Source organism: Scardinius erythrophthalmus, assembly GCF_964197995.2.
Source record: "Scardinius erythrophthalmus genome assembly, chromosome: 5".
Taxonomy (NCBI): domain Eukaryota; kingdom Metazoa; phylum Chordata; class Actinopteri; order Cypriniformes; family Leuciscidae; genus Scardinius; species Scardinius erythrophthalmus.
In genome coordinates, this window is record NC_138225.1 from 11,359,384 (window position 1) to 11,383,482 (window position 24,099).

At 37.2% G+C, this 24,099-nt stretch overlaps 1 protein-coding gene across 4 annotated transcripts; it reads left to right on the forward strand.

Annotated features, from left to right (window-relative positions):
• Positions 1 to 6,761: 6,761 nt before the first annotated feature.
• chfr (checkpoint with forkhead and ring finger domains, E3 ubiquitin protein ligase) lies at positions 6,762 to 23,310 on the forward strand. Of its 4 annotated transcripts, none has more exons than XM_081366612.1 (18): positions 6,762 to 6,890; positions 7,984 to 8,135; positions 9,300 to 9,399; positions 12,675 to 12,784; positions 12,899 to 12,958; positions 13,674 to 13,841; positions 14,651 to 14,845; positions 15,748 to 15,922; positions 16,091 to 16,245; positions 16,758 to 16,920; positions 17,374 to 17,516; positions 17,621 to 17,737; positions 17,822 to 17,905; positions 17,994 to 18,064; positions 19,591 to 19,678; positions 21,281 to 21,388; positions 21,525 to 21,597; positions 21,817 to 23,310. In XM_081366612.1, exons 2-18 carry the CDS (start codon positions 8,024 to 8,026, stop codon positions 21,857 to 21,859), a joined length of 1,965 nt encoding a protein of 654 aa, XP_081222738.1. In that variant the 5' UTR covers positions 6,762 to 6,890; positions 7,984 to 8,023; the 3' UTR covers positions 21,860 to 23,310. The 4 variants fall into 4 exon arrangements, with proteins under 4 accessions (XP_081222738.1, XP_081222737.1, XP_081222739.1 ...); XM_081366611.1 differs by having other exon boundaries at positions 14,648 to 14,845; positions 21,817 to 23,258; XM_081366613.1 differs by having other exon boundaries at positions 6,765 to 6,890; positions 14,648 to 14,845; positions 17,374 to 17,504; positions 21,817 to 23,262.
• Positions 23,311 to 24,099: the final 789 nt, after the last annotated feature.

A 24,099-nucleotide genomic window follows, 5' to 3' on the forward strand; every position in this document is an offset into this window, starting at 1 on the left:
CCTTTGTACAGCGCAAATGCCTGGTTGGTCAGCAAAGTGCATTAACCGGAGCATGTTTATAATTTCAAATATCTGAATTTCCATAGAACTGCAGTTCACATGAAGAGACAGCATATCGCTCCCTGGTACCAGACCATCAAAGGTTGTTCTCATTGTGTGCGTACGCATGTAAAACCAACCCATAACTGCCACGTTTATATGCTGGCTAACCACTCCTGGCTGTAGACATCCGATTATCAGCCTAAACCCGCCATTACACAGTGGCTCAACCATCAGCGTTTGGCTTCTGTTGACAACTGGCCATTTAACACATCAAAACGACAAGTGCTGCTATCAAGCCCAACCTCTCCAGGACGCGTTACTCTGTCGCCCAAGAATGCTTCTTATCTTTAGCTTTGGTTTTTGGCTTGCTAGTTTTAGTCACACGGCATGTGCTGACACTCCCTTTCTTCTTTCCGAGGGCTCAATGTAAGTCATCATGGAAAGGTCAAAGGAGAAGTTGGCCAACTTATAAACAAATTCCAATGGGTTTATGCAAAAAAGAGGTTTCCATAGAAGCGATTTTATGGAAAGTTGTACCAATGGAAATACCGACTTCAAACGATGCAAAAAATAATTTTCTTAATCTGTTTTTGGTTTGTTTACCAGTGAAAATATCTAAACGTCCATTTAAAAAAAGGCCTTTTAATAGTTCTGAATATTCATAATTGTGATATATATAAAGTTTATTTTTCTTATCCTATCGGCTAATGTATTTTTTTATAATAAGCATGAACCAAAAAACAAACAAAATTTGCCAATGGGATAATACAAATAAATTCAAGATTCTTTGAAAACAAGTCCTGTTATTTAATGCAGTTCTCATTTAAACGTATCTTGTTTTAAGGATGTTTCTACACTGGAAAACAACGTCATACTAATTAGATTTAGTTGCTGTGAATATAATTTGTTTATCCTAGGTGTTCTTTTTAATTTTTTTTAATTTTTTTAAATGTGTTTTGATTATATTTGTGTATAAAAATGTGTATATTTGATTATTACTGTAATACATTCTTGGTCTACCTGTTTTGTAGTTTTGCTTGTGAATCACCAGCACCAAACTATGACGCCACATACAAATCATGCCTCCATTATCTTCTTTGTCCAGAATTTTTAAATGCGTATATGGAATGGCCATAATAATCAAACATGGATTACATTTTGACACATGCAGTCATAAATCTGTTCACTTGGAGGCTGTTTGTGAGAGATAAAATGTCCATCATGCATAAAATGGCAGGCGCTCTGTGCCCTGTTCCTGTTGTGTTGTTCTGCATGTGCACTGAATCTCACATTAATTAACGCTGCTCTTTCACCTGCTATCAGTTTCTCGTCCTTCTCTGCTCTGTTTGGGTTGCTCATTATTTTCTTTCCCAGGGAAATATGTCTAATACCTACAAGCTGTGCGCCATCACAAATGCTGCACGCCCCAGCATAATGTCCTTTGTTGTTGCCAAATGGTTTTTTAATGAAAAGTTTAAGAGGGGCATAATTACATATCTGAGGCCATTATGAAATCCAATATTACAATTAAAGTAATTTTATTTGCTTGTAATCTCCCTTCAGCGAGTCTAATAAGGGTTTTGAAAGAAGGGCAAGCAGGCTTTGAATGGTGACTTTTCTAAATGAAGTTGGGCTGCCTTTGCTCTGTCAGTTCTCCATGTCTTTGATTTGCAGTGCCGTGGTGAGACTGTCAGAGAAACACGAGGGATTTGTTAGTCTGTGATCATCTAGACTCACTGACAAATCAGTGAATTGGCCAGAAATGTTAAAGGAAGTGCTGTAAGTTGGAAAAACCTCTAAAAAAAACAGCCATCGGACCAGCAGCAAACAAGCTGAACACAATTGTGGTGTGTAGCCTAAGCTGGGCAGTTTTTTATAGGGCATAACCAGCACCAAATCATCACTAACATGCATAAACCATGCTGGGAATTCATTCTTGTCTAAGTTGGGGCCTTTCAACATTCAGGGAGTTCTGCTTAGAGTGAAGATGAACTGAACAAAATGAGCGCCGCTGTATGACGCCGCCGATCCCTCTGCGCATGCGCACAGCCTCTCCAGCGCACCAATTTACAAACAAATACCAATGAGATTATGCAAAAACTGTTTTCCATAGAAACGACCTGTGGAGATGCAGGCGAGAGGAAAATAGCTTCCGTAATATAAGAACTGTGCTTCTGCAAAATAGCCATATACAACAAACATGAGAAAATGTAATTTTGACCTGACATTTGTGCCTCTTGGCTGCATCCTTCTCACGTAGCTACTATCAGCGAATACAAATCATGTTTAATAGTGTGAACGCGTGGGTTTATGAATAATGTGGTAATCAGTTTCGTGACAAATGACATTGAATGTTTTATTGTTAAAAATTACTGATAAAAATGTAATTATGCATAAATGTATAGAAAATGTTCAGGAACTGTACCCTGAAGCAATCGTGCGACGCAATACTAATTTTGTCATAGACCAACAGCTACCCCTGCTGGAATGTTTGTAGAACTACAGCTGCATCCAAGTGTTGCGATGATGAATGTACAAGATAAAATGTTTCTTTAGTTTCGATGCGTTTATGTCCCAGAGAATGATATATATATATATATATATATATATACAAGATAAAATGTTTCTTTAGTTTCGATGCGTTTATGTCCCAGAGAATGATATATATATATATATATATATATATATATATATATATATATATATATATATATATATATATATATATATATATATCATTCTCTGGGACATAAACGCATCGAAACTAAAGAAACATTTTATCTTGTACATATATATATATTGTTTATGTATATAGGCCTACATTTTTATATATGAACTTTAAAACTGTCTTAAATCTTTTATGAAGCCAATAGCCATCATACATATTTTTATATGTTGCTACTTTGTTTAAAATGTTTGTGTGTGTGTGTAGAGAGAATTGATTGCTTTGCCTTGTCCTAATCTTTCAGTCACAAAATATGATCTCTCACTATAGAGAGAAAAAGTATTACTCACTATAGGAATGTACTATTTAATTAATTAATTTTTAATCACATTTTTTTTCATATTAATCAAAATGTTTATTTATCTATTTAATAGTTTAATATTTTTTTATTATTATTTACTAATTTCTTTAAATATTATTTATCATTGATTTAATTTTTTACTTTTTTTCTTCTTCAGTTTTTCTTAGGACCCCGTCACTCCCTTGTGGCTCCCTGGTGTAAATGACACTGTGATGGAAACATTCATCATCTTCAGAAAAAAACAATACTGTCATGAATTTATGTCTACAAATGAACCTATAGAGAGAGTTAAAAGTGTGTTTAAAGGGAGTGTATGGGCTATAACTGACAATTTTTACCACCACTTCATTTAACCAGTCCTGTCAATTCAAAAATGAAATTTTAAAAGTAAAGATGTTCTATTTTGTTAAAATGATTTCATTGTTGAGTTCATAAAATGCTTGCATACATGCATGATAATTAAAGAAAATCGTTTAGATGAAGATAAGTGATAAGCTGATAAAATATAAATGAAATATGAAGGACATTGGTGTCACTATATGAAATGTGTTGGCAAATTATATTATCTGTCCACGAAATCACACCAATTATAATGAATGTGCATATAAGACTACTGAGGAAAGAATAAAGCCAGCAAAACCAGAATCAGTCAATCTATTAACAGTTAATCTGTTAATAAACAATTTGTCTATTGAAATCGATAGAGCTGTGCTGTGCTTCAGTGAAGTGAACCTGTCAGGTTAAACTCCCCCATCCCGACAGTGGAATAAACTGCAAGGCTCTATGAGTTGGCACGGACTGGATGTGAACAGACAGGCTCTGACATAAAAGTGCCTGAGCGCTTATCAGAGGCAGACTGTTCAGACACCTTTAGAGCCCTCTGAGACACTCTATTCAATCTAAGAGAGGCTATGAAAAGCTAAGTGAAAGCTGGCCAAAGGACTACTGCCAAAGCAAATGACCACAGTCTTGCACCCTGCACACACTGTGACAGTTTCTCACTGTCATTGACAGAGAGTGTGTTATCAGCAATCTCTCTCTCTCTCACTCACTCACTCACTCACTCACTCAAAGACCCTGTCCTTAATGTATCCCCCACATTCCAAATCCTTGTTATGACCCTGTCTGTGAGGAGATCTGAATACATTTGTTAGTGTTATACCCACACTTCACACTTCATTTAGACATTTTTATCTGTTATGATCAGTGGCGTAGGCAGAAATTGTATTTTGGGCGGGCCAGTGAAAAAGTGAGTGGGCCAATAGTTTTTCCTAGAAAAAAAATTACTTAAATAATAATTAAACCTTAGAGAGTAGAAAAAAATAATAGATAAACTGCAAAAACAGTTACACCTTTATTTTGCAATATTGGGCAAAGGCAATAACAAAACACTGTCTAATAATCCCAGTCAAAAACACACATCAAAATGTCAGAGCACGTCACGTGATGCATCTGAACGAATCACGTTGTCAGAAATTGACATCAGCCAATGAGATTTCGCTTTTAGAGTTAAATGCCCCATTGTACTTTCACGATTGGTTGCTGATTAAAGGAAATTACCATATTTGGATCCGACAGCATTGTGTTTGTGTACAGGAGAAAGTAGAGAGCTTTAATTTCAACGGTGTTTGTGTTATGACAGGTGCAGACAGCGATCGCGGAGCAGCATATTGATAAACAACGCCAACTTTTGTTGAATTTAGGAGAAATATACAGACGCAAATAGACAAAATGTAGTAAAATAAAGACCTAAATGTGTATTTTGGATTTTTTTTTCACCACAAGTCTGAAATAAGGCATTGAAGAAGACAAATAGCCCAAAATCTTAAAATTGGCCAGTGAAAAAAAAACCCGATGTTTTTGCCGTGTCTCGCCTTAAATCACTTCACGGGCAAAAATTAAGGAAATTAGTTAAACAACTGGCCTACCTTTGTTGTTTTCATTCTACAAAACAAGATGCAAGTGCCTGGGTTTAGTATTAAAAACAGAAATGATCTCATCATAGTCCAAAGAGTCACAGAGTTATTTTTGAAAGAACTAAAGGCCGCCAGAGCCCGCCACCTAGAGAGTCTTCCTGTCGGACTCGGAACCCCTAGCAACCATAGCAACCAATTACGTTCCGGAGGGAGGCTTTCACGCATTTTATTCGGAAAAAGAATTAAACACACACACCAGTCAACAATAAATCAGGTTTATATTAATATATTTTCTTAAATACATTTGAATAATAAAAATAAACTAAAAATATATTTTGATCAAACTTGCCTGGGCGGGCCAGTGAGTTATGTGGGCGGGCCAGTGCCGCCCTGGCCCATTACTGGCTACGCGCCTGGTTATGATCAATTATGATCAAGTTATTGTGTCCCGAAAGAAAGAATCGACTCTGAACTGCCTAAGCGAGTCGTCAGGAATTCCAGTCTCACTTCCGTGACCTGCACACGTAACGCTGTAACACACTTGCATAATGTCCGCCTATATGGGCTTCATTGGGTCTCCCTCAAACAAAAATGTCGAAAAGATGCTGTTTTCTGCTCTGCAAAAACAAATTCTCTTAGTAAACGCTTCCAAAGGATGAGTATATGAAGAGTTAGTGGTTAAATTTACCACAGCGATACAACAGCAGTACAACCTTTCGACGATTCTCAAATCTATGTGAGGTCCAAATGGGATTTACAAAGCGCTTATAATGGGACAGTAGGCTATCCACTTTATGTGGACCAACTTGCTCCTCAGAATCACAACCTGTAAGTATGTTCAACATAGTTTAGTGTTATTGTGAGCCCTTGTCATTGTCTTTACGTACAATCTCTGAGCTTTAAAGGGATAGTTCACCCAAAAATGAAAATTAGCCCATGATTTACTCGCCCTGAAGCAGAGGTGTAAAAAATGTTACTCAAGTGAAAGTACAATACTGAGGGAAAATTTTACTCTAAAAGTAAAAGTGTCTGGCCAAATCATATTTGAGTAAAAGTAAAAAGTACCACATTAAAATTGTACTTAAAGAAGTAAAAGTAACAGCAAGAATAAAAACTAGAGATTCTTGTTTAAGCTTTTAATCTCTAAAAGCATGAAGTGAATGAACCACATACTATTATGAGAAAATGAATGGGTTTTTTATTACCTTTGATGCATATAAATCTATTTGAGATTAGACTCCAGACTGGAGTATGAGACTCCAAAACAAAATTAGGAATCTTTAAATTAGCATAATAAGGGGATTTAACGTTTTTAAGTTGATATAGGTGGACATTTTTACAGGCTTATTGTTATCAATAGAATAAAAAAAAAATCTCACAATTAATATGACAGTAATGTACAGGCATCAAGGCACTAGGCTATATCTTTAGTAAATCTGCTTTTAAATACAATGGATTAAAAAAACTTGAATGGATTAAAAAAATATTTTTCAAAAAAATGAAAAAACTTGACTAAATGTTTCATTCTAAATCATTATTAAATGATATAAGCAAAAATTCACTCATTCACAACAGTCCATATCTCCATAGCAAAATGTGAATCAGTCTCTTGTCTAGACATCATTCCAGACAGGTTTTTGTTCAGGGCTTTCACATGGGCCAGACAGAAGCATGGTGACCCCCTGCCAGCTTCATTCCCATAGCACCCCCCCCCCCCCCCCCCCTCTCTCTCTCTCTCTCTCTCTCTCTCTCTCTCTCTCTCTCTCTCTCTCTCTCTCTCTCTCTCAGCTGATGCATGAAAATGCCACTGCTGGGCAGGAAGTGCTCCACAAAATAATAACGAAAGCACTCAGAGGATGCAAGTCAACATGCGCTAATGCTCCGGATACTCTCAGACGCTGGTTAGGTTAGTACATTGAAAATATTACAGGTTGAGTTTACATTTTAATTCCGCTAATTTGAACAGTTTCAGATGTGATTGTGGGCTAGCGACTCTGAGTTGTTAGCAGCCCTTCGGGTAAACACTGCGCTGTTTCACGCTGTTGTTTAGGCTAGCTTTCCAAAACAAAACTCAACTTGAAATCAGTCACTTAAAGAAATGAACGATTTTACATATTCAGCTTTTATCATTTAGTTTACTAGTTAACGTTACTAGGCTTTCGCTTTACACCGAACTCGTTGGCAGCTTCAGTTAGCTGGTTAGCACACTGTCTTAGGTTAACGTTAATCAAGTAACGTTAGGTGAGGTCAGAGAGTGTGTAAGTTAACTTATTTTGTTTAAAAGCGTCTGTAACTTCGTAAAACTTTCGTGTAATATTTTCCTATCTAACTGCTTCAAATTAACGTAGTTTAGAAATGCATAACTTGCCTAAACTTTATCAAATTAATATCAAGTAGCGTTAGTCTTGTTACACCCTGCTTTACTACCACTACTGTAACACTAACAGACAACATGGTTTTACATTATTGTAAAGGCTAATCAAATTTAAAACCCCATCCTAATTTACTTTTAAACATTTTCATTCAAAAACTGCATCTCCCAAAAGCTTTATGAGCGGAGTTGATCGTAAAGACCATTGGTAGCAATGATTTCCCGAAGCCAAGTATGATCTCAAGTTCCGTCATTACCAACACAATTCATCAGAGCTTGCTCATAGTTGGCTAACAATGCTTTTGGTCAGTTGTGATATAAGTAAAGCTTTTACACATGAAGAAACATCTGCTGGTTCAGATGCTGATGGTTTTACACAGAGTATAACTTCTACAGCATGATAGTAATTCACCCCTGTAGCTTATTTCTAATTGGTTAAACTGATGGTTACAACTCATCTTATGTTTCAACCCAACACTCCCTGGTCTCTTCCTGTGCACTTCATTTGACTAAGCATGCTGTTTATAGTCTTTCACACTAGTTTTTTCCATAATATAATCAGAATTGTGGGTGAATGCCTTTGCATTTATTTGCCTCTATTTTTATTCTTTGCCTTATGCTTCTGTAGGTGACGAGATCTGCTGTCTGGCAGGTAAAATAAGGAAGAGATGACTCATCAGGGCAGCGGCCAGGCCTGGGGGAAACTGGTTAAAGTCGACGCATCTCCGGGTTCAGAGATATTACTCATAAATACAGAATGCACTGTGGGGAGAAAAAAAGGTGAGCTAAACATCATCACTAATACAGTGTTTGATCATGTTAATTGCTCAATGCTCAGTCTTAACTTGTGAAATAATTATTTCAGTTTAAAAGGGCTTCTCCGTTATTTGCTTTTTCACAGAACTTCTTCATAGACTCTCCTATGACTTTAAGTTTTACTTATTAACTTTTATTAGTTGTTACTTTTTTTCTCTCAAGATAATCAGTCTGAAGCGGTGTCTGCATGTATTCAGTGAGCCCTTGCCTTTAACAATGCTCTCTTTAGTTCAGCAAACGAACCCCCACCCCAGTAATGACAAAGGCGTCTATTGAAGACATGCTCTTGGAATATTAAGTAGTTTTTTGTGTTGTGCTGGTGTGCAGGGAAAGGTTGTATCCCTTTGGCTCTGTCTGGGTTTGAAGACTGTCGGTTTTCCCGCTCTAATTAATCTCAATCCATGTGTCTGTTTGGTTGTGTGTGCTGCACTGGTTATTAGCAGAACTGATACGCTTCATTACTATAGTAGTCTAATTTTTAACCTTACATCACATCATGCCACACTATACTTCATTTAAGACTTGCATGCCTAATGTGTCTGTGAGAGAAAAGTAATGGGCCAGGTCAGGGAGTGAAAAAAGGAACGTGCTTTATTAAAGTCGACATGAAAATGCTTTCGAAACCCATTTTACTTTAGTAATGTCACATATTTCAGATTCAAGCAGGGTAAAATTGTAAGGTGTCCCATTTGTCATTTTAGTTTTCACTGTTATGTAGCCTGCAACTATGACAAAGCAACTTGCATTGAAAAGTATATATTTATCATGACCTGATCCCATGACCTTGGTTTTGATAGTAAACATGCACTACTGTAATGTGAAAATACTTAAGTATTATCATTATTATCAACATTCACAATGCAAATATTATTAATGGTCCTAATGTTAAGCTTTATTTTCTTCATGCAAGTTGTTTTTTTTGTAATTTGTACATACTGTTAGGGCTAAAGCATGCATTTTTGCAGATTTATGTAAAGGCTTAGGCTTGCATTTGGGACAGGGGAACATTTCTAAGTGGAACATTTCTTTTTGTTAAAGGTTTATAATTACCAAAGAGAATGTATTCCATTTTGATTTATTGTTGACTTGTCTCTATATCATAACCTTACAGATATATTTTGTTTATAGATTGTGACCTCTCATTTCCGGCTAATAAACTGGTCTCAGGGAATCATTGCAAAATCACTCAAGATCAGAACTCAGGAAAGGTGTGGCTGGAGGACATGAGGTAAGACATATAGTTGATGGACATGGATTGTTGGCTAATTTCATGGCAATATTATATATTTAATTGTTTTCTTTTTATAAATATAAATTTGATAAATTCTTGTATGCAAACAAAGTTTTCACTATACAGTAATGACCCTTCAAAATTTGAGTAAAACAAAAGTTATGGTTTTTAGAAGAGGGGGCTTTTTAAATTAGAATGAAAAATGGTATTTTGCCGGTGAGCAGATTGAAGCGTTTAATGCTTATAAATATCTGGGTATGTGGTTTACACCAAAACTGTCATGGTGGAAAACTCGACAACACTTAGCAAACCAAGGTAAGAAGGCATTGCTTTCTTTATTGAGGTTTGTTCGTAAGCATAAAAGTAGCTGTAAACAAGCGTTGTATTTGTTTGACCCCATGGTTGCACCCATATTGTATTATGGATCTGAGATATGGGGCTTTGAGCCAGTGGAGTGTATTGAGAATGTTCAGTTATCCTTCTGTAAAAAACTCCTGTGTATCAGTACATGTGTGAGCAATGTAGCTGTTTTGGGTGATCTTGGTAGATTTGCTTTGTCTACTACCTATGAAAAGGTGTATCATGTATTGGATAAAATTAGTGTCCATGTCTAATTATTGGTATCCAAGAAAATCTTCTAATTCAGTTAGATGAAGTAGGTAGAAAAACATGGGTTTCCGGCATTCGAGTTCTATTGTATTTCTATGGTTTCTCTAGTGCCTGGGAGGCTAGATGTGAAGAACATTCACATCTATTCTGAATCAACAATTAAGAGAAAAAGCACAAAATGCATGGTACACATCAGTTTTAGAAAATAAGAAGTTGAATATACATTCACAATGCAAGTCCTTGGTGGTACAGGAGAGCTACATTGCATCTATACATAACATACAGCTGGTACGATCTCTGTTCTTGTTCAGATGCTCAGGGCACTGTTAGCTATAGAAACAGGTAGATGGAGTAATATACCAATGACAGAGAGAATCTCTCATTATTGTAATCTAACTAATAACTCTGTGATTGAAGACGAGAAGCATTTTTTGTATGATTGGTCTTTGTACATGGATCTGCGTAATAAATATTTGGGTGATCTCACACTTGTTGGTGATGTTTGTATTGATATGTCCAACACTATCTCACGACCAATTCGTACGAATGATAAAAAGTTGGCTAATTCGTACAAATTCGTATGACCTCACTCGTACGAATTTGTACGATTTGTCTAAACCCACGTGATGGGTAGGTTTAGGGGCGTGGTCAGGGGTAGGTCATTCGTATGAATTCATACGAATTGGTAGCCTAGAAATCTAGACGCACCCTAGCGGCAGCAAAATGTATTTTGCAGCCAGGGCAGTCTAGCAACTCTCGATTGACTTTCGAGCTGCAAAAACCTAAATTGGGTCAGGCTAATCACGTCGTGTATAGAGTAGGTGGGGCGGGCTTAACATAATGACGACAGGGTTGCGACGGTTCCCTGCCACTTGAAAACAAAGAAGAGTTGCTGCTGCTGGCGAACATCTTTCGAAACGGCTTTGTCCGCGACTCTGGAGGACTTGGAGTTAAGTTTTTCTTTGAGAAAAGAGCAAGTCATTCTTAAAAAGGAAGATGTGTTCGTAGTTTTGCCGGCCAGATTCAAAAGTTGAATCTATCAACTAACGTTAGCTCCGCTGTTGGGAAAACGCTCTGGTTGGTTGAAGCGCCGTCCTATTGCATGCCGAGGGAATTTGAAAGACAGCCGTTTATCCCGCCCCTCGGATTGAGCCGTGTCTATGGTGAGTTGCCAGACCCAACATCTTGATGTAGGTCTGGCTTGCCAGGCTAACGAATTGGGCAATTCGTAAAATATGTACGATTTTGCAAAAATCGTACGAGTAAGGTCGTATGAATTCATACGAATTAGCCACCTCGTAGAATTTGTACATTTTCCCGTGAGATCAGGTTGATATGTCACAGGTTTGTGAGTCGAAGCATGCATGGAGATTGGCATTGTGTATATATATATATATATATATATCATGGAATGAAGAAAAGAGCATCTGTCATGCTTATTGTGACTGTGGAACTATGGGCTGAGAGGCCATGTATTCCTGAAATAAATTTGATTGATTGATTGGCCCTTCAAGTTCGAATAAACCATCGAAATATGAGAAAAATATTGTATATTTTTTTATTTTTTTAAATGTGAGGGAAGAACAAAATAATAAACTAAAAGTATGTATCTGACTAATTATTTGGTAAAAAAGGCATGTTTGGTAAAAAAAAAAGGCATGTTTTGGTCTTTAACCAATTTTTTATAATATTTGAACAAAGGGTGATGTCAATTTTCCTAGGCCAGACATAATTTTTGTCCACTACTGTACATTGATACAGCAAGAAAGGGAGGAGTATTGTGTAAATTTACAAAACTGATGTTATTTTGGAAGACTAGTGTATAATGCTAATATCAGAGTCTATTGCCCATTGAATAAAAAAAAACATCAGTAGTTGCAGATGGCATTAATTCTTTTTAGTTCTATTAAGTTTTGGCAAATTAAACTGAGTGACTTCTAATTACATTAGTAAGTGAATTCAATTAATGACATGCTTGGCCCTGCGGCAAATATATATCCAATTCCCTCATGACATTTAATCATTGCTTTGGTGAATAATTAATTGTAATTTGGTTAATAGTCAGTGGATGGAGATTCACTAGTTGATCTGCGTCTGTAGAAACGGTATGTCTCATGTATTTAAATGTATGATAGCTCTCCGCTGCTGCATCCCTTTATCATTTGTTAACCTTTTTTTTTTTTGTACAGCTTTCTGTTTGCCATTTTTAACGATAATTTAACTCAGCACTTTATTCTCTCTCTATTCATTATCTTAAAAGAAATAGTCAATATTTAGGTGGATCAGAGGTTATCAGGGATTTATTTTAAACGTATTATAAGTAAGTTCTTAAATGGGTAATTTGTCATCTTTGAAGACACTAATCGAATATGTTAAAAGTACATCAGAAGACAGTGTGGGTATCAGAAATGTGGCCTTGCGGTTTAATGCACATGCTTGGACATGTTGCTCAGGCACGTAGACTGAGTTTGAATCCAGCTTGTGATGTTTACCCATAACTTTGTTTCCTTCTCTTTTTTCATAGTCCCTAAAAACTAAATTCACTAAAAGGCCATTGGCTTACATCGTTTAGCCTCTGAATAGCACTCTATGCATTCGAAGTGACTTATAACTTCTTAACTTTCTGCTTGATAATGGTCTGTCTGTTTGTTTGTTTGTTTCAGCACCAATGGGACAGTGATCAACATGTCCAAAGTGGTGAAGAAACAGATGCACTTACTACAAAATGGGGATGTCATTTACTTTGTGTACAGGAAGAATGAGCCAGAACAAAGTACGTTATTTTTTCTTTTCACATTTGTTAAGCGTTTTCTGTTTTGGTAGTACAGTTGCTTTCAAAAATATGACCCAGATTAGCCACATCACTCATCTATTTTCTGTTTTGCAGACATTGCTTACATGTATCAGACCATCAGGCCACAAGAAAGTGCCTCACAGGACGTTGAAGGTAAACCGATATTGATAACATTTCATTCAGATGTTCGTTTTGCTATAGCCTGTCAGCAGAAAAGGACAGTTGTTTCATAGGAAGAGAGCATTAAAGCAAGCTCACACTAGAGGACTGTAAGACTGCCTGAATCGCTGTGGTGCTCACACTACACAACAAGGTGTATTGTCGTAGCAGTGTGTATATGACACAACACAATGGAGACTAGATGTACACACTACAAGACCTTTGGTCAAGAGAAAAAAGGTTGGGTCAAAAAAAAAAAATTATTGCATAAATTCAAGCAAAAAATGTGTGATTACGAGATTTTTTTCGTTTTATACCCTCTGCACTGTGATTGGCTATATTAGTTACACCTTGCCAATTTCATCACACACACAACAAGATCATGTGACGATAATATCAAATAGGTTTGAAAATATTGCAATATTTGTGACTGCTGACCACATCAAACACAGATTTGGCCATGACCTGGGAGATTTGTCACAGACTTTGGAAATCCAGCCAAAAGTTGTGTAGTTTGACCTTGCCTTAACTACATTTTGAAGATTAGAGAGAGCTTACAAAACCTTTTTTTTATTCCTTTGGAAGAATATGCACAGATAAATCACTGATCCCAATTTCATCTCCATGCAATTTCTGACAGAATTTTTATTTTTTGAGTGAAACTGTTTCTGTAAGTTACAGTTTTCTCTTTGTGGTCCACTCCCCACAGATGCTGGGATAGAAGAAGATTCTGATCTAACAGAAACCGAGAGTGAACCAGCCCCAGTAGAGCCTGTTATTGTGAAGCCTCTACCCCAGTCTGAGCATGAGGACCCCCAGCCATCTACCTCCAGCTCGTCCTTCCACTTCTACAACATGCCCTTATCTGCCTGCTCTGGTAATTACAGTCCACAATGTATATGCACTTTCCTGCAAGTTGCTTTGATAAGAAAGTGATTATTATATATTTGTAAATGTCTTTTTTGGCAGCTGTTCATCTATGCTTTGAGTAAAAAAAATATATATATTTTTTCAAAAAACGCTCTCTGTCCACAAATAGCGTTTTCCGACGTTTCGGTGTGGATGAGAAAGTTTAGAAAAACGCATGAAAATGCTAAATTCACATTATTGTGCATGCGTAAAACCTCACAAAAGCTCACTGAGATAATACAGACGGAAAAATAAATAATAAAGTTATCGCACAATTCTTCTGACTGGATCATTTTATTTAGCAACATATCTAACCATGCACTGATGCGTCTTGGTCGCACTCAGTCGCCATATGTTTGGTCTAGAACGCAACTGCTCTCAAGTATTGCTGCAGGACAGCAAATGTGAGTACGTTTTCTGTCATCTTTGCAGGACTGTGATATGAAGAGTGTGCAAAGTAACATTTTAGCAACAGTGTGAAAGTGAATAGAAATATCAATACCAATATCTATTAGTACAAAATGCATCACATGACTAAACTTATGTCATCGTTTTTAAATGCCTCCGTTTTCACAGTCCACACTACAACGCGCAAACAGCGTTTTTAAATGTATCCACTTTAGAGAGCGTTTTCAAAAAGCTTCGTTTTCATTAAAAAACGCCATCTCAGTGTGGCTGGAAGGCCGAAACGGAGAGAAAAAGATGCATTTTCAAACGAAAACGTGTTAGTTTGGACAAGGCCATAGTCAAAAAATGCTTATGTGTACCATTTAGCAGATGTTTCTGCAAAGAAGAACCCAGTCAGTTCCTCGGTTGTCCGTAAAGGAGAATCAGAGATGACCGCACCAGCAGGCAGCCCCGGGGAGCCGGTCATGAATCACACCCGCCTGAAGTGGACCTACTGGACTGAGGGAGGACAGCAGATGGAGCCGGAGATGGAAATGCAGAGGAAAAGAAGAAAAATTGACACAGGTGCTGTAACACTCTGTTTTGGAAAAAGGAATATATGTGATGCATTTGAAATTATTTATGATTTCTGTCTATTTTGAGCGTTCTGAGCATCTGTATTTCAACACGTCAGTGAAATGCATTTTCATAACTCAACATAGTCATTTTCAGAGTACTTTGAAAGTGTCTAGAAAGCAATCTGTGATAAATCTGGCAACATGATTGAGTGTCGTACATCATAATGTGTGCTATTTTAGTGAAAGAAATACAGTAAATGATAGGGTGACGGGTTGGCAACAGGGTTTGACTGTCACAAGCCAGATATGAACCAGTATCACCCTCATAAGCACATCCACTAACTGCTAGTTTAAGATTGCTATGTACACTACCTTTCAAAAGTTTGGGTTTGGTAAGTTTTTTTTTTTTTTTTTTTATGTTTTTAAAAAGTGTTTTTTGCTCACCTAGGCTGCATTTAATTGATACAAAATTACAGTAATCTTGTGAACTATTTTTACAGTTTGAAATAACTTTCTACTTAAATAAATTTTAAAATGTTATTTATTACTATGATGGCAAAGCTGTATTTTCAGCAATCATTACTCCAGTCTTCAGTGTCACATAGTACTTGAGTAACATTTCTTCTTATTATAATCATGTTGAAAACTTATATTTTTGAAGATTCTTTGACGAATAGAAAGTTAAAATAACAGATTTTTAAAAAAATAGAAATCTTGCAACGTTATACATGTCACTTTTGATCAATTTAATGCATCCTTGCTGAATAAAAATATTAATTTCTTTAAAAAAAATCTTGCTGACTTGACTTTAGAACAGTAGTGTATATCTGGAATTAAAATGTGTTTCGGATCTGTTCTAGAATATGAACACTTTTAAATGTGATCTTTATGTATCGATCTGTCTTGCAGATGATCAGAATGGGTTTGGATCTACTCTCAGTGAATCTGCTGTTTCTGCAGCAGATCCTCTGGCCCCTATCAGAGGAGCAGCGGGAAAAGAGAAAACTGAGGGAGCCACAACAGACAAGATGGAAGAATCCCTCACATGCATCGTCTGCCAAGACCTGCTGCATGACTGTGTCAGGTCAGTCCAGTGTGCGCAAATCAACACCTAAACCCGAATTGACATGTTGGCCAACATAAATCCCTTTGTTGTTTTCTTAATGTAAACCTTTATACAAAAAGATTTTAATAAGGTGTGAGGAGGCTGAGTTGGAATGAATATTCGGTTAATGTGTGTGCTTCCTTACAGTCTTCAGCCCTGCATGCATACATTTTGCGCTGCCTGTTATTCTGGCTGGATGGAACGTTCCTCCTTCTGCCCCACCTGCCGATGTCCTGTGGAGAGAATCCGTAAAAACCACATTCTCAACAACCTGGTGGAGGCTTACCTTCTCCAGCACCCAGGTACTGTATCACACACAACCTAGCCAAAGAGATAAATAGTCAATATCAAAGAGTTTTTTTAAGCATATTTGCTGCTAAGAGTTTGCACTTTTAATCCATTTAAACTACTTGCACAAATAGGATGGTCAGGTAAAACAGTCTCTTATGCTCATCAAGACTGCTGTTATTTAGTCAAAAATACAGTAAGAACAGTAATGTTGTGAATTAGTTTTTATTCTTGTAATGCAAAAGCTGAATTTTCAGCAGTCATTACAGTGTCACATGATCCTTTAGAATTCATTCTAATATGCTGATTTGGTGCTAAAAATGTTTAAAAAATTTGATTTTGGTGTCTTATAATCATTATTGAAAACAGTTGTGCTGCTTAATATTTTTGTAGAAACCATTGATGCATTTTTTTTTTAGAAAGAAAGTAAAAAAAAAAGCATTTATTTGAAATTTCAATTTCAAACTTTTGAACAATTTCTTAAAATTTTTGTGGCTTTATTTGTTATTTCTTGTTTTGGTCTCAGAGAAGTGTCGGAGTGAAGATGACTTGCGCAGCATGGATGCCCGGAACAAGATCACGCAGGACATGCTGCAGCCGAAAGTCGAGCGCTCCTTCTCGGACGAGGAGGGCAGTTCAGACTACCTGTTTGAACTCTCAGACAACGACAGTGACATTTCTGACATGAGGTCAGCATCTTTACACTGTTATCCATTCAGAGCCTTGTGTTTTTTGTTGAAAGGAAGTGCATGTCATATATATATATATATGTATGTATATGTAGTATTGAAGTGTATATACTACATATATATATATATATATATATATATATATATATATATATATATATATATATATATATATATATATATATATATATATATATATATATATATATATATATATATATATATATATATATATATATATATATATATATATATATATATATATATATGTAGTATATACACTTCAACCTCCTGGAAAACCCAGTTATCTAATTATTGTAGTGTTTTGTATTTTATAAATTATATTAAAGTTTAGCTGAAATTGTGATTTTCTTGCCTTGATGTTAAAATAGTAGATGTCCAGTAGGTTCTAAATATAGATAACCCTCCCTGATTAACTTTGTTTGTACACAGTCAGCCCTACATGATGTGTCGGCAGTGTCCGGGCTATCGGAAGGAGCTCAGCTCTGCCCTGTGGATCTGTGAGCCTGCTCAATCTGAGGGACCAGCTAAAGTGCCTGGAGACGGGCCCTCTACATCCTCCGGTACCTCCACAGGTCATTCACGCTCACATTTGAGCCTAAACCATGCACTCACACACACCAACAGAGAAATCCATGCCCTTCTACCTATGCTGAAATCCTCTGTATTCCCACTGCAGATCCTCAGGAGTTCAGGTGTGCTCCTCAGGGCAGTCACCTCATCTGCACCTGCTGCCTGCAGCCCATGCCTGACCGACGCTTCGAGTACCTTCCCCCTCAGATGTCCCCGCAGCACTGTGAGTGGCCCTGACACCTGTCCATCAATGTTCTCAGGCCTACTGCAGTCACCTGATGATTTGTTGTCCGCTCCTTTGAAACAGGTATGGTGTGCCAGAAACCTTTCTGTCATGTGTACTGGGGCTGCCAGCGGATCGGTTGTCACGGCTGCCTTGCGCATTTCAGCGGTAGGTTTCTGTCTGGTTAAGATTTCTGTATGATATTTTTCTGCCTGTGTTATTCTATAATAATGATTATGGATATTTCTCTTCACAGATCTTAACCTTAATGACAAATGTCTGGATGGAGTTTTTAATGGCAATCAATATGAGTCTGAAGTCCTTCAGGTATGTACAGTTCTTTTGCTTATATTTGAGACCAGTATTATTAATGTACTATTAGTATTTTTGAATGCACTGACACTATTGGATGAAAAGTAAACTTGAACTGAATAAAAGCTGGATGATGACATCACTGCAGAGCTGCTTTATGGCTGAATTGAACTTATTTCATAATTGATGACCTTTACAAGTATTACACTTTTAACTCGTCCAGTATTGTGCTGCAGACATGCATGCAACCTCTAACCAAAATCATATGACCTTTTTTTGCCTGATGAATGATAAAATGGGCAAATTAAAATATGGAACTGTGATTAATCTTAAAGGGTTAGTTCACCCAAAAATGAAAATGATCCCATAATTTACCTCAAGCCATCCTAGGTGTATATGACTTTCTTCTTTTAGCCAAACACAGAGTTCTATTAAAAAGATATCCTGGCTCTTCCAAGCTTTATAATGGGAGTGAATAGAGCCTGAGTTTTTAGAAGCCCAAAAAAGTGAATCCATCCTTCATTAAAGTAATCCATACGGCCGGGGGGGTTTATAAAAGCCTTCTGAAGCGAAGCGAATGTGTTTTTGTAAGAAAAATATTCACATTTAAAGCTTTAAAAGCCATAATCACTGGCTTCCGGTAACGGCTGTACGTGAGTCTAGTTCCGGCGGAAGAGTGACCTCTGACCCGACGCATGTCGTAGGATGTAGGAGCAGCATAAGCTTAGGTGAGAGTAGACGCCTCTCGCGGTTCAAACAAACAGGGCTGGGCAACAAACTCAAGCTCCTCTTCTCTCATATATCTAAATCCTCTTACATGTCTCTTTAAAAATTCTCCTTTTAGACTTCTAATTCGTGACCGGTGTTTTGTTTTGCTCTATCCTCTGTGCTTCTACATTTGTCAACATGTCATGCGTCAGGTCAGAGGTCACTCTTCCGCCGGAACTCGACCTGCGTATGGTCATAAATATTTTCGTAGAAAAATATTGCTTTGCTTCAGAAGGCCTTTTAAGGCCAATTAACCCCCTGGAGCTGTATGGATTACTTTTATGATGGATGGATGTGCTTTTTTGCCTTCAAAATCTAAGGTACCATTTACTCCCATTATAAAGCTTGGAAGCACCAGGATATTTTTTAATATAACTCTGATTGTGTTTGACTGAAAGAGGAAAAGTCATATACACCTATGGCGGCTTGCAGGTGAGAAAATTATGGGATAATTTTCATTTTTGGGTGAACTAACCCTACAGTACACCCTACAGTAAGATGTTAGTGCAATTTAAAAAAAAAAAAAAAAAAATTGTTTTCTTGATTCAGCAGCAGATTTTTTTACTGCGGGCATTTTTCAGAACTTAATTAGCCTATAACGATATAAGGACCTTGGTTTCTTTTGCAAAAGCACCCCTCCCATTTTCTTTAGAAAATGTAACAAACAAGTTAATTATTTTACCAGAAATATTTAGTTTTAAATTCAAGTGTTATTTGAATGCTGTAACTATAAGCTCCGTGTTTGTTGATCGTTTGTGCTTTCTTTGTTGCAGAACTATTTGACTTCTCGAGGACTGAGCTGGAGGCACATGTTGCAGGAAGCGCTCCAGGCTGTACAGCAGGGCCTGTACCATCTCTCTGGTAATATTGAGAATTGTTGAGGCTGGGTGATAGAAGGAAAATAATATCGCAATATTCTTAAACATTTTGTGGGATATGTTATATTTATCACAATATGCACGTTTTTGTGAAAAGTGATTGTGGAGTGTTGGTTTCACACAAAGTCCCTTTAAGGCAAGTCATTTTACTCGGCGGCCATCTTTGTAAAGCCTCTCGGGCAGCTATTTCAGTCACACGAGTACAGCTCTTATCTCTTTGACAGACATCCCAACCTGCAAAAGTTCATTTCAGGGAGGTACCCCCCCCCCCCCAAAAAAAAAAAAATGGAAGGAGGACAAGGATATGACATTTCACCACAGAGTTGTTGTCCCTAAAATATATAAAAGCATAATACATAATTTCTATAGGCTATAGGCCTATGCATTTATTTGTTCATAATGTTACAATTTGTAGATTACTTTTACTATTTATAAGCTGCTTATACTATTCATGTAAACTGCTTTTAGTTATATTCCATTGCAGCTTTAAACAGGTCTAAGGAATAGGCTAATATGCACATGAATGAAATGAAACTTGTTGAACTCACCTCAACATGTCCTTTACAATCATTTAACCCGCCATGGGCAATGCTGAAGTCACTGTTACAAACTTTACAGCGTGCAAGACTATCATTATGTTTTACTCTTATAAGACAGGGGTACACTTTCATGTAGTCTGCCGTAAAATGTATCTTATACTTTCGTTTTTTGCATGTTTTTTTGTGGCACTCTCCCGTTGCCATGGCGCTCCTGTTTCTAGATACACTGAACTGATTAATTCGGTTCGGGAGAAGCGATAAAACCCGCCCACACTGACAATTGATTGGTTGATTTACCGAAACAGACCAATCAGATGCTCTCTATCTTACGTGCGCACACACGCACACACGCAAGCCAAGGTCTCTCGCTCCCTCTCCCTCTCTGCTGTGCACGCGCGCTCTGGCTCGCTCGCTCTAGATTCCGGGAGATTTTAACTCATTTGCGGGTATCAGGGAGCCGCTATCAATATGCGGGAGACTCCCGGAACTTCCGGGAGACTTGGGATGTCTGCTTTGAACATGGAAACATCAAATTCTCCAAAGCTGTTCACCAAGCTTATGATTTCATATTTGAAATCACCAGTGAAATCTGACAACAACTGTCTCATAAATGTTTCTAAACGCTGAAATCATGACAAAAAAAAAAACAGTTTTTCAGGCTGGACCCGCCAATGCGCATGTGCAGTCATAAGCGTGCGTCTCAGAACAGCTGTGTCTAAAAGAAACTGCAGTGATGCAATGACTTATTTAGAAAGCGGGACTTATCCCACCATATTGTGCGTTACACTTTCTCCTATTCATAATGATATAAGTGCACTGTCTTTGTATATCTAAAGTCTTTAGTTTTACATCACAGAGATGTTTTTTTCGAACAAGCCTTTCGTCTTTTTCTCTGAACATAAATTGATTTGAATGCATATTTTCCAACAATGCGGATTCAAAAATTCCAGCTGATTCGTCATTTTGCTACAAACAAGAAATGAAGTCAGTTCAACTACTACTATTTGATTCAATCAGTGATTGATGCCCTGTTGTAATTATTTCAGATTACAGAATCACTGCCAACTCTTTCCTGTGCTACTGCTGTGGACTTCGCACTTTTAGAGAGATTGCATACAAATACAGAGAGCGTATTCCTCCATCAGAGCTGCCAGGTAAGACTCGTATGCATTAAAGTAACACAGTCATATTAGTGTCACAGTATTAATGCCGTGCCACACATCAAGCCAAATCTATAAAACTACAGAATAAACTGGAAGTGATGCAGTAAGTTTGCTTGTTTTTCCACAGATGCTGTGACCACCAGACCAGACTGTTACTGGGGGCGCAACTGTCGGACTCAAGTGAAAGCACACCACGCTTTGTAAGTGAAACCACAGTTGATCATATCTTGTCCATCCTCTGAAATGCTCCAGTAGAGGGCAGCTAATGCACATCTATGATGTGTCAGTCTGAAGTACAACAACATGGATCTGCATGCTAGTACATTTATATAAAAAGTCTTTAAATGATCAGAATCCTATATCTCGGATGACACACAATGATCCATCTTAATCAGTAATTTTGTATTCTCCTCTTTCAGGAAATTCAACCACGTGTGCGAGCAGACGCGGTTTAAGAACTAAAGCTAGTGGAGCGACGCTTGATTTGACCGTAGCTTTATTAGCATTGCTGCGGGCAGGTGTTATACCTCTTTTTCTCCTCTAGATGGCATCTTTACATATGCAAAAGTCAATCAGATGATGATAAACCAATCATCCTTGAAGTATGGTTTCAGCATATGGAAACACTTGATCTGGATCTGCACTGTGTGTAGAGACAGACACTAATTTTCCATGATGGATTGACCGTCAGGCTTTCAGTATGCACACTTCATTCCACTATGGATTCATGTCACATCTCTGCTTGTAATTGTAAAACGAGACTACGTTGGCAATCACTTTTTCTTTCAAAAAGCTTTTTAGCTTAAACAATATAAAATACAAATGATATAACTAACCTTTGGTGCCTAAGAGTTGACTTTAAGTGTTCTTTGTGCACTTCTTTGCATATGTCACAGTTCTTTCAAATGTTATGTTTGACATCTCAATGTATTATTATGATGTACTGCTCAAGACATTTACGTGCTACTGAGAACATTGAAAATGTATGTTATAAAAATGGGATGATTGTGTTCTAGAGGTGACTGATCAAGTGCACTAAACTGACATGTTAGCCCTTGTGTGTGTATTTGTTCTCTTTCATTTGCAGGGCTATTCTAACGGCATATGATGGATTTTTTTTATATATAAAACAAGACTGAGGGTTATATCGCACTGCTAGGGATAATCAAGTCAAATCTGATTTATAGTATAGATGGGCACGTCTTATGATTATGGCATTTTTGCTGTTGCCTCTGGGGAAATGTTTATGGAATTCATATGCAAACGAGCCAGTTTTAGCTAGTTGATGCTTTTCCCAGTGTTTTCTTAGGTCACTAACATATTTTAGGTTTCCTTTCACCTGTAGCTTTGGTTGGGTTATGTAGGTAGATGGTAAGGCCGTATAATAGCGGTTTCAATATTTTCTAACTAGGCTAGAGCTGTATTTCTATTCTAGAAACTAGTTATTTCCATCTACCCCAGAAGTTGCATTTCAGGTGATGTGTATATTTAACACTCAGCTCTATTTGTTGTTTAACTCCATAAACCACATTGGTTTCAGCCAGTTTTAGTTTGTTTATTGTACATGCATCCATTATGTGATCCATTAAACTGTAACCACAATCAGTCATTAAAATGTGGCATTAAGCTTCAAGCCACATGAAAATTCTTAAAGTTAAGAACATTTTCACCCTTCAACTTGAACTTTTCTTTATGTTTGAGGTTGTTTCTTCTGTTATAAAACCCATTTAATTCATGAAATATATATGTACATTTACCTAAAAGTTGGTGCCTCGCGTTGCAGGGAACTTTTTTGCATTGTTAGATGATATTGTTGAAAAAGGGTGTCATGCCTCCTTTATTTGATGCCTTGTGCCATATTTTTTGGCTCGGTGGTCCCTCACACCAAGACATTCTTCAGAGGCTCAGATTAGACTTCCTACAACCATAGAGGTCAATTCTCTACAACCCTCAACTGCTCTTTAATGAAGGTGGACAGAATGGCTCAGCACTCTAAAACCTCACACACTAAACTAATGGCATCTGACAAACGCCCACATTTGGTGGATTTGCTTCAGTTCATTAGTGAATGTTACGTTGTGGTTAGGATCACAGGATAACTCGCCCTACCCTTACTTTTGTACAATGAAGTTTAGTGCTGCAAATTAATGGTTGCTTGCACCTGTTTAATAACTCTCTCTCTCTCTCTCTCTCTCTCTCTCTCTCTCTCTCTCTCTCTCTCTCTCTCTCTCTCTCTCTCTCTATATATATATATATAACATTTTCATTTATGCATTTGGTAGATGCATTTTTAAGTAACTTTCCCTAAATTTTATCATATTTTATATTAACTGGTATGGAAAATATTACTTTTTGAAAAATGCAAAAATATGCACACACACACACACACATATATATATACAGGATTATTTGTCATACCAATTAATATACAATCAGATAAAAATCTGATTACACCTTTCTAAATATCTACATGCACATGTGATAGTTTTCTTTGAAACAGGCTCTTGTATGCACCTAAAAGGTGGTTTTAATGAAATTCAATGGTGTTATGATGTAAGCTCTAAAGCGGGTCTCATACTATGAACTCTTAAAATCTGCAGGAATGATTGAGGGATTTATTCGGGGTTGGTCCCGAGTCTTAGGGAAGCTTTGGAGGCTGCTTTGCATTTGCTGAAAGGGAAATGTATTCCACAGCAAATATT